The 9,737-nt window shown below is 40.3% G+C and overlaps 1 protein-coding gene and 1 long non-coding RNA gene across 3 annotated transcripts in view; one reads left to right on the top strand and one right to left on the bottom strand.

Moving 5' to 3' along the window:
- Positions 1 to 9,737, top strand: part of syn2b (synapsin IIb) — a 42,683-nt gene that overhangs the window by 17,457 nt on the left and 15,489 nt on the right. For both annotated transcript variants that reach the window (XM_057029083.1, XM_057029085.1), the window contains exons 2-5: positions 2,353 to 2,410; positions 3,046 to 3,137; positions 8,977 to 9,133; positions 9,285 to 9,374. In XM_057029083.1, the coding sequence (XP_056885063.1) occupies positions 2,353 to 2,410; positions 3,046 to 3,137; positions 8,977 to 9,133; positions 9,285 to 9,374 (397 nt within the window). The remainder of the gene's footprint in view (positions 1 to 2,352; positions 2,411 to 3,045; positions 3,138 to 8,976; positions 9,134 to 9,284; positions 9,375 to 9,737) is intronic.
- LOC130523692 (uncharacterized) lies at positions 3,480 to 8,246 on the bottom strand. The gene is made up of 8 exons (XR_008949968.1): positions 6,804 to 8,246; positions 6,544 to 6,681; positions 6,328 to 6,462; positions 5,910 to 6,127; positions 5,446 to 5,521; positions 4,046 to 4,101; positions 3,882 to 3,968; positions 3,480 to 3,790 (listed from the first exon to the last, which is right to left on the bottom strand). It is a non-coding gene; the product is annotated as an uncharacterized LOC130523692 (long non-coding RNA).

Genomic DNA, 9,737 nt, shown 5'->3' on the forward strand with positions numbered 1-9,737 from the left:
ATCATATTAGAATGCCCATGATGCCTTGTTCAGTTTTATGTATAGATTCCATCAATCAGGGGACAGAAATGATGCTATAAGGAGGGTGAGATTTGTGAGCGCTCTCCTTGCCGTCTGGTTTTTCCTGTGCATTGATTTCAAAAGGCTGGTGGCTGCCACAGACTCCCGGACTCCACAGATCAATGAGAAAATTGGGTTTGCATCAAATGACCCTAAAAGACAATCGACACAACAGACTATCGGCGCTGAAGAGGAGGGATTTATCTCATCTTAGTTTCAGCAGAATGCTCTCCGGTAGCTTTAAGGTTCAATAAAGCTTCAGAGAGCCGAGCACAAACAGAGTTCTCAAATGTCTGATATGGAATAACCCTTAGGAACAGAACTTTCTCCCATGTACGCTCGACAAACAGCAAAAGAATCTTCTGCTAATGCACTGCGGCTTTAATGGAAATGTCCAGATTGCTTCACTCCAAGTTCTTTGTTATGCAGCACTAAGCAGGAACAAACACACTTCCATGCGACTGGCCTTGTTATTCCAAAGCATTTATGTACAGTATCTTCCGGCGCTTCTGGCGCAGATGTTGTAGACGTTTATCCATGCTACAGGCATTAACGCGCCATCAAACCACCACAGATGATGACTTTTGTGCTATCAACAATCTGGGTTCTCCTCTTCCTGCTGTGGATGGAAGAGAACATGGCAGCTGTGATTTCAACAGACGGGTTAATCTGGTGTGAGCTGTAGTTTTCATTTAATATCCCCCACATGCTGACAAAATAAATCATTAGATCAGCGGGAGTCAGCCTTGAGAGTGAAGACGCACCACCTTTTGTGGATCACAGGATTCTCCAGTTGGTTATTTAAATTATTAATAGAATAATTTGATGAATAAATTAGCCAAACAATTCATTTTAACCACTAGCCACAGGCTATTTTTAAGCACTTTTAATAAGGAAAAGTTGGATTCCAATTTTTTTGTCAAGACACTAGTTTTTTTAAACTTATTGTGGATTGTCATTATCTTTGTATGTAGTGTATTGTTTAAGCAATATCAGCTGAATATCAGCAGCGGCGTAGATCATCATTGTTTTTCGTTTATACAAAAGCGCATTTAGTTAACAGTAAGAAGTCACGAAACATTGTGATTTGTAAGCTCATTAAATAATTTATGCGGCTACGCCAAACAAATAGCTCCGCAGCTGACGTAACAATATTCTGTACAGCGGAGTAATATTGTCGGTGAAAAGTCCCAGTACAGTTGTGCTCTGTGTCAGCAATCATGGAAGCACTTGGTCGGAACTGTTTTATAACATACATACTCTATATGTACATAGTTTTTTTGTTGTACGTTTTTAAAATCACAAATATCGTGAAAGCTCATAATTGATCTATAATTAGTGTTTGGTAGTGCATGAGTAGTGTGTAATATTTCCAATATTTAGTGACATCTAGCGGCCGTAATATATATTGCAATGATTAAAAAAGCATTTTTATAGTGAAGGTATGGCGACTGCAAGATAATTAAGTTATTATTCCTACTACTGCATCAACATTCAGGTTCTGTATGAGGCTCGCCAACATAGATATAAACAAAAGATTAATTTTCTCTTATGTTTTTCGTTGAGGAAAGAAAATGAACGAACCGCTGAATGAACCAGTCCCGGCACCCACAAAGGTGGACCCACATCAGTCATTCTAATAAATATCACTTCTAATGGCAGCGACAAACGCTTTAGTCGAAAATAATTAGGCTGAAATATTCCTGCTTGATCAATACATCCCTCCTGGGCACTGCAAACATCTAGATCGTGTTTACGTTTCCCAGCCTTAATAATTCTGGTCCTGCAGAAACTCGCTCAAGACCGTTGACGTCACATATTTTATCGGGGCATTGATTGTCGTTTGAGGCGTCAGTGAGATTCCTCTGACAGATGGTCTGAAGTTAATGGACCAGGCAAACAAGCTGCTTCACAATGTCCTGGGAGATGGCATGGAAGGACCCATCCACATGGTGCGGAGCCAACAGCTGCCATTTTCTTGTTGGTGATGAATTATTTGAATGGAATTGTTTCAAAAAATAAAGGGATGGAGATAGATGACTGCACTTCTGTCGGGGTCCACTTTAAATGGCCAAACTCCTCTGGTGTTGATCTGTTCTTGTTTCAATGTTTGGCTGATTGCTGTGCAATTCGTCTATTGATCTGTTGACAGCGTGCCAAAGAAGACGTCCCAGATCATTTTGTTCCGTTAACTGGAAGCGTAAACACTTTTCTGTCCTTCCTCATTTTCCCAGTAGAGGGCAGCACACTCACAGCGTGGATACAACCTAAACCTTTTTTTCTCCTTTGCAGGGCCAAAGTGTTTCGGGGCAAGAAGGTCCTCGGGGAGTATGACATCAAAGTGGAGCAGGTAAATTACTACACATGTTTTATATAGCTGCGATGCTGCAGAATCTTTTCTAAAAGGTTTAGAACCTCTGGGAGGCATGAATGGGAAGTATGAGCAGACACCATGCAGAGATTCAGACAGAGATTATTTTGTTGAGATGGTGTAAAACTTAAATATATGCACAAAAATATGACCTTATGGTCAACCGGGAATACCAAAAGGCTATATTAATTATATGCATGGAAATATCTCATAACAGCTGTCCAGTATGTAGCGTTACACGCTTGCAGTTCAACTTATGATTAGTTATCCAAGGTAATTTTCTGTGTCAACTGGACTGTTTTTCTTCTCTTTTGAAGACTGTTCTTCTCTTTTCTATCCAGAAGGCTTCTTCTGTTCTGAACTAACTGGGGACAGAGCTTGAAAATATAGATAGAAGGTGAAATGTCTTCAAAAGAGAAGAAAAACAGTCCAGTTGACACAGAAAACTACCTTGGATAACTATGACCTGTATGATTGAGAATCTGATATTATGAACAATTATTGGTGGTTGGGAAATGTGATTATAATTGTTCCAAATTATCTTTTTTTCAATTATTTACTGTCCTTGCCATACCACTGGTTTTGAAAGCAACTTGTGTTTTCTTTTTTAATAGGCTGAGTTTTCTGAAATTAACCTGATCTCACAATCAAATGGCTCCTGTAGCGTGGACATGCAGGCCATCAGGGGCGGAACCAAAGTGGTCAGGTGAGGCCCCACACACACGACGGATTCATAACCACCACTTGGTGCCTACCCTGCAAAACCTATCAAAGGTGCCCCCCCACTCCTCATTTGCCATCAACCCTGCCCAAACCGTCCACCGTTCCCACATGAACTTTACTAGTCTAAAACACTGTGCAGGACGTTACATTTTATTTATGATTTGCTGCAGATAACATTAGTTTTAATGCAGCCATAGAAAAGCAGCAGGGAGACTCCTCAAATTCAAGTTATCTGATTGGTTGGTAGCGTCAGTTGGACCTATTAACAGTTATCATTAATCTGAGGAAATAAAAAACCCTCCTAGCTTGAGATAATGCAAGCCTAACAAATAATTATTAAGAGTTAAATGGAACACTGGTTTTGGCGGTGATGGGCTTTAACACTGTCTAATCTGCAAAGACATTCCAAGACACTTTTACAATCGGAACGCTAAAGCAGAAAAATTCAGGGTGAGCATCTACTCGAATAAAAATCAGCCAACACTATTATTATTCAACATTTTATTCTTTGGTAACCATAATAAATACAATACATCAATACAGTAGATCACAGTAAAAAGGTGTTTCGCATGAAAAATGAGTCCTCTCAAATTCCTCCATGACTCTGGCTTGCAGGTTGAGGTCAAACCCATTTAACTGTGAGAAAAAGGATAAAGGAGAAGAGCTGTTAAATGGCCTTTCCTCCACAAAGACAAAGAGATCACTGTTGCATAGAGGTGCTACTCACATCTGCCTGTCTCCTCCGCTCTTCTTGAGCTTCTCTTCGAAGTCTGTTTCTCTCTGACTCCTCCTGAAGCGGGGTGGATTTTTGAGGCTGGTAGAAGATCAGGATTGATGTTAACATTGAAACAAAGAACATCCTCAACATCTCACAGGTGGGTTTATCCTTACTGGACATCCAGCAGCAGGAGGTTTCTGGGCTGTCCGTTGCACAGCAGTGGGGAGAGCTGTCAAAGAGAAAACAGCTAAATATCTACATTTGGTCTCTCATCATCGGGATCTTGGCTCTCTTTCTATTGCTCTTTAGATTAAAATCAAGTGAATAACTCATATTTCTCATAAACTGGTTAGTACAATGATGATATTGGTGATATTTAGGAATATTTACGTTTGGGAATTTGCTTTTTCTCAGTTGGGAGAGTCTTGAGTCTCTCCCAGGCCTCAGGATGCTTCACGACAATTGGCTGGAAAACAAAACAAAACAAAATACTACTTCAGTAAATGATATTTTCAGGTGTTTCATGCAGAAAAAAGCCAAAGATAATTACCGTTGCAGCAGGTGGAGGCTTTTTCACTGCAGGATTTCTGCTCAGTGGGTTGGCCTGGTGGCCTCTGATCCCTGACACAAATCAAATTTTAAATTTAAAGTTTAGGGAGCCGAAAAGACCAGGAAAGGCCAGAGTGGGTTAAGTTTAACTTACAAAGCGGTGCTTGGTCCCCCAGCGGAAGTTTCTTTGCTGGGTTTAATTGAGGCTGGTAGAAGATCAGGATTGATGTTAATATTAAAACAAAGAAGATTGTCAACATCTCACAGGTGGGTTTATCCTTACTGGACATCCAGCAGCAGCAGGTTTCTGGGCTGTCCGTTGTACAGCAGTGGGGAGAGCTGTCAAAGAGAACACAGCTAAATATCTACATTTGGTCTCTCATCATCGGGATCTTGGCTCTCCAAGTGTCAGAACGTGTTCAATGCTCTGTGTTGGGCCTCACCGTTCTGGTGGGGGATGCTCTTCATAACTTTAGCAGGAGGTTCACTGCAGGAAGAGCTGGTGTTTGTTCTGGGGTTTTGCAGCGTGGGACCAGAGGAGCTGTGGGCTTTCCTCTTTCCAGGCCTTTTGTCCTATGGAGGGGGTCAGACTTTCAGTTTGGGTGTAAATCGGGAAAAAAAGTTGCCAAGAATGAACCAGTTTAATCTGTTAGTAAGAACACTAAAAATGGAGTCAAAGAAATCCACAAATACGATATTGAGGATAAAGACGCTTAATGACGTCAAGGAAGAGACGTCACCTCATTCAGAGGGTTTCTTGACAGTCCTTTTGTGGATTGTTTTGGAGTTTTTATTTCATATTCTGGACACTGTTAAATGTTAAATGACCTTTCCTCCCCGAAGACAAAGAGATCACGGTTGCATAGAGGTGGTACTCACATCTGCCTGTCTGCCCTGTTCTTCAGCTTTTTGCAGCAGGGTGGATGTTTCTACTGCCCATTAGATTAAAATCGAGTCAATAACTCATATTTCTCATAAGCCGGTTAATACAATGTTGATATTGGTGATATTTAGGAATATTTACGTTTGGGAATTGGCTTTTTCACAGATGGGAGAACCTTGAGTGTCTCCCAGGCCTTCGGATTCTTCCCGAAAATTGCCTGGAAAACAAAACAAAAGAAAATACTACTTCAGAAATTGATACAGGACACCCTGACAGCACTGGGCAGCTCCTTCAGTGAGCGGCTGCTCCACCTTCGCTGTGTGAAGAGCGGCGGTATCGCAGATCTTTCCTGCCGGCTGCTGTCAGACTGCACAACAATCATAATGCCTGCTATAGCACACACTGAATATTATATATTCAGATATGTATATTGTATACACCCTCTGTATTCAAGAGGCTGATTATGCATTATATATATATATATGGATGCTTCACGACAATTGGCTGGAAAACTATATATATATATATATATATATATATATATTGTCCCATTGAATATTGAATATTTTCAGGTGTTTCTTGCAGAAAAAGCCAAAGATAATTACCGTTTCAGCAGATGGAGCCTTTTTCACGGCAGGTTTTTTAAATGTTTTCTATAAACTGTATCGGCCTGGCGGCCTCTGATCCCTGACACAAATAAAATTTTAATCAAAGTTATGGGAGCAACAAAGACCAGGAAAGGCCAGCGTGGGCTTTGGTTTCACTTACTAATCGGTATTTGTTCCCCCTGTGGAATTTTCTTTCCTGGTGCTAATAATTGAGCCTGGCAGAAGAATGAACCAGGTTAAGCTGTTAGTAAAAACACTCAAAATGGAGTCAAAGAAATCCACAAATATATTATATATTGAGAATAAAGGTGCTTAATGACGTCAATTTCATGATTTAGAGTCAGTGTTTCCGTCAGCAACGCATTTAAATTAAAATGTTACCAGACATTTAATGGATAAAAGGAAGAGACGTCACCTCATTCAGAGGGGTTCTTGAAGGTCCTGTGGATTCTTTTGCCTTGATTTCACATTCTGGAAACGGCATCTTGGACAGCATTCTGAAGAAGATGGCCTCCAGGGACTTGGCCTTAGATACAATTTCTGCTTGCGGCTGTGGAGAGAAGAAGTCACGCAAAATAAAAAACCCTCTTTTGATGGGAAAGGTGCTGATGGATGTCAAGTGTCCCGTTACCTGATGGAATCTATAACAGTTACTGAAGACCCATAAAAAGTCCTGAACACACTCCACACCATGTTGGTAGTAGTGGTTCTTTAGCCTCTCCCTGATTGTGTTGAGGTCCATGGGAGTCGTAATAACTTTGTAGTAGCTCTGCAAGACAAGAAGGACTTAGTTAGCAAGCATCTGACTACAGCTACAATATCTGCAAATACTGACTTCAGTAAAATATTTTTTAAAAGTGCTTTATTATTCTAAATATTTGTGTCACTTACGGGGAGTATCGCTGGTTTCAGTAGGAAGTGGAACTGCCTGGACAGCTGATGGTTCCACAACTCCGTCGCCAGCCCCTCCAGATAACAGAGCTGATTGGTGCGACGTCCCGCTCTGGTGGTATTCACCACCGGTGGACAATTGGGCTGTCTGGAGTCAGCAGGACAGGAAGTTTTCTCTCCTAAACAATTAAGCAAACAATTATCCGTCCCATTCTACATATTTAAACCAGGTGACAGCATTACCCACAATGCAACTGTCAATTCAACTGAATTCATTTACTTCTTTGCTTCAGTTCCACAAGACTAAACTTTCACACTGACGCCAATGAATTTTCCAAAAATTAAGGCTGTTTCTGCAGCAGCTTTGCAACAAAGAAAAACTGGATTGTTTTCACATTGATTGCATTTAAATCATGACACGTCTTATATGATTCAGTGTTGACCATATCAGTCAGACTGTGAGGAGGTCTGGGGAACCAGCTGTAAAAGCGCTCTACAACAAAGAGCAATCGGAATAATTAACAAGGCCGAATGCAGAGAGCACACAAACCTGCTGTTTATGAAATATCTATACTGTCAAATTCAAAACAGCACTAATAATGTACAAAGAAAATATCTACTGCCAAAAACTACCTGGAAAAGTTTAGAGAAAGGGAGGGAGGTTATAATCTCAGGGAAACCTAAATTTTATCAAACAGAGGATCTGAACAATGAAAAATGCCTGCAAGTCAAAGTGTGGTTCGATTTTATGCAACAATTTGAATATGGAGCTAAAACAAAGTTTCATCATAAACCTGTTTTAAAAGATTTTTTTTACAGTATATGGACACACACACACACAAACACACACCCCACACACACACACACAAATGTGTGTCATTGAAATCAATGAGTTATCAATGATACTTTGTGCAAAGGTGCTTACTTGAAACATTGTCCTTGATGTCCATTATGGAATTAAACTAATGTGAGCACAAGTGCTATTAATGAGAGTATAATTGAACTAAAAATATTAATTAGATTATATAATATAAATAATAAAGTAATGAATTGCCAGGTATAATAATTCAAACAGGTTCACTGCAGGCAGTCAAGCTACAAATGCACTATGCATAAGGTCTCTGCCTGAACTATTAAGTACATTGTCTTTGAAGATCAAAGCCCTTTGTAGGCCTTGATCTACAGGGCTGTTCTGATTGGCTGACTCAATATTGTCCTTGAAGACGGAAGTCCTTTGATAATGGGATATGAGTTCTGGTGTGTCCAGTTCTCCATAAAAACAAATTGGATCACAGGTCGAAGGCATGACCACTTTGATAAGATAAATCTCTGGGTGACGCTTCAGTGTATGGATGAGGAAGTGTGTTAACCATGTGTGATGACAAAAAAATAAATGAATCATAAAAATAACCATGTATACATGGTAAATGAAAACACACACACACACACACCACACACACATACACACCACCCACACACACGTGTGATTGAAATCAATGACTTATCAATGATACTTTGTGCAAAGGTGCTTACTTGAAACATTGTCCTTTACGTCCATTATGGAACTAAACTAATGTGAGCACAATTGCTATAAATGACAGTATAATTGAAATAAAAATATTCATTAGATTATATATTATAATATAATAAAGTAATGACATGCCAGGTATAACAATTCAAACAGGTTCACTGCAGGCAGTCAAGCTACAAATGCACTATGCATCAGGTCTCTGCCTGACCTATTAAGTACATTGTCTTTGAAGATCAAAGTCCTTTGTAGACCTCGATCTACAGGGCTGTAGAACACGAATTGGATCACTGGAAGGAGAAGAAAACCCACCCAGGCCGAATGCATGACCACTTTTAGGAGACAAATCTGTGGGCGATGCTTCAGACGAGTGAGGAAGAATGCTGATTGAGACAGTAACTCCCAATGTGGACTGAGAAAACCGGCAGCTACAGCCGGTCGTCCTACAGAGAAAAACAGCAAATATTGTTTAAGTTGGCCCAGAGAAGTCTTTGATATGCTGTAGCAGACAGTTTAATTAAGGCGCAGTGTTAATGTTCTGAGGGGTTAAAAGTCTGACGCTTTTGCTCTTCATTTAATGTTCACGTGTGAGTGTTTTTTTTATTTACTCTTGATCTATTTAGCTGTTTTTACCTTTCAAACCAGATCTTTCAGGCCAGACTTTGTGTTGGTGCGTCAACACGCCTTCAGCATGGCCCAGAACGAGGATTTTAGGAACCTGATCATCGGTCTGCAGTATGCCGGCATCCCCTCGGTCAACTCCCTGGACTCCATCTACAACCTCTGCGACAAGCCGTGGGCTGTAAGCACTCTCTTTTGCATATGTAACAGCTAACCCGAAAAAGTGTAAACACTGTGATGAGTACAGTGCGCTGCCAGCGTCGCTCATTTGGCTCGTGCTGTAACATTACACTGGTAACACATGCTTTATTGGAAAATACAATTTTTCCCAGTTTTCCCAGCTGATCAACAGTCAGAAGAAGCTGGGATCTGACAAGTTTCCGCTCATCGATCAGACCTTCTACCCCAACTACAGAGACATGGTAAGCACTCTGGTTTTGTTTCACACCTTAAATTTAGGTTTATTTCTAGTTGCACTTCAAGTGTTGCCTCCTTGAGTCGTCGACGTCAAGGTAACGTCTGGTGTGTGAAGCTATGCTGTCGGGAAAGAAAAGAAAACAGTCTTTTTTTTTCCATCAAGACATTTTATATACAATCTTTTTTGGTACATGGAAATAGAAAACTCTATTTAGACAGATACTCAGACATAAATATAAACCCCCAACAATACTTCCAGTATAAAACAGGCATGAAAACGTTTGATAACACTTCACTAAAGCCATGCAGTTAATATGCATTCACCAGAAAAGTTCAAATTTAATGAAGCGGCATATTTCAAATGAAGT

This window comes from Takifugu flavidus, chromosome 4, assembly GCF_003711565.1.
Source record: "Takifugu flavidus isolate HTHZ2018 chromosome 4, ASM371156v2, whole genome shotgun sequence".
Classification (NCBI taxonomy): domain Eukaryota; kingdom Metazoa; phylum Chordata; class Actinopteri; order Tetraodontiformes; family Tetraodontidae; genus Takifugu; species Takifugu flavidus.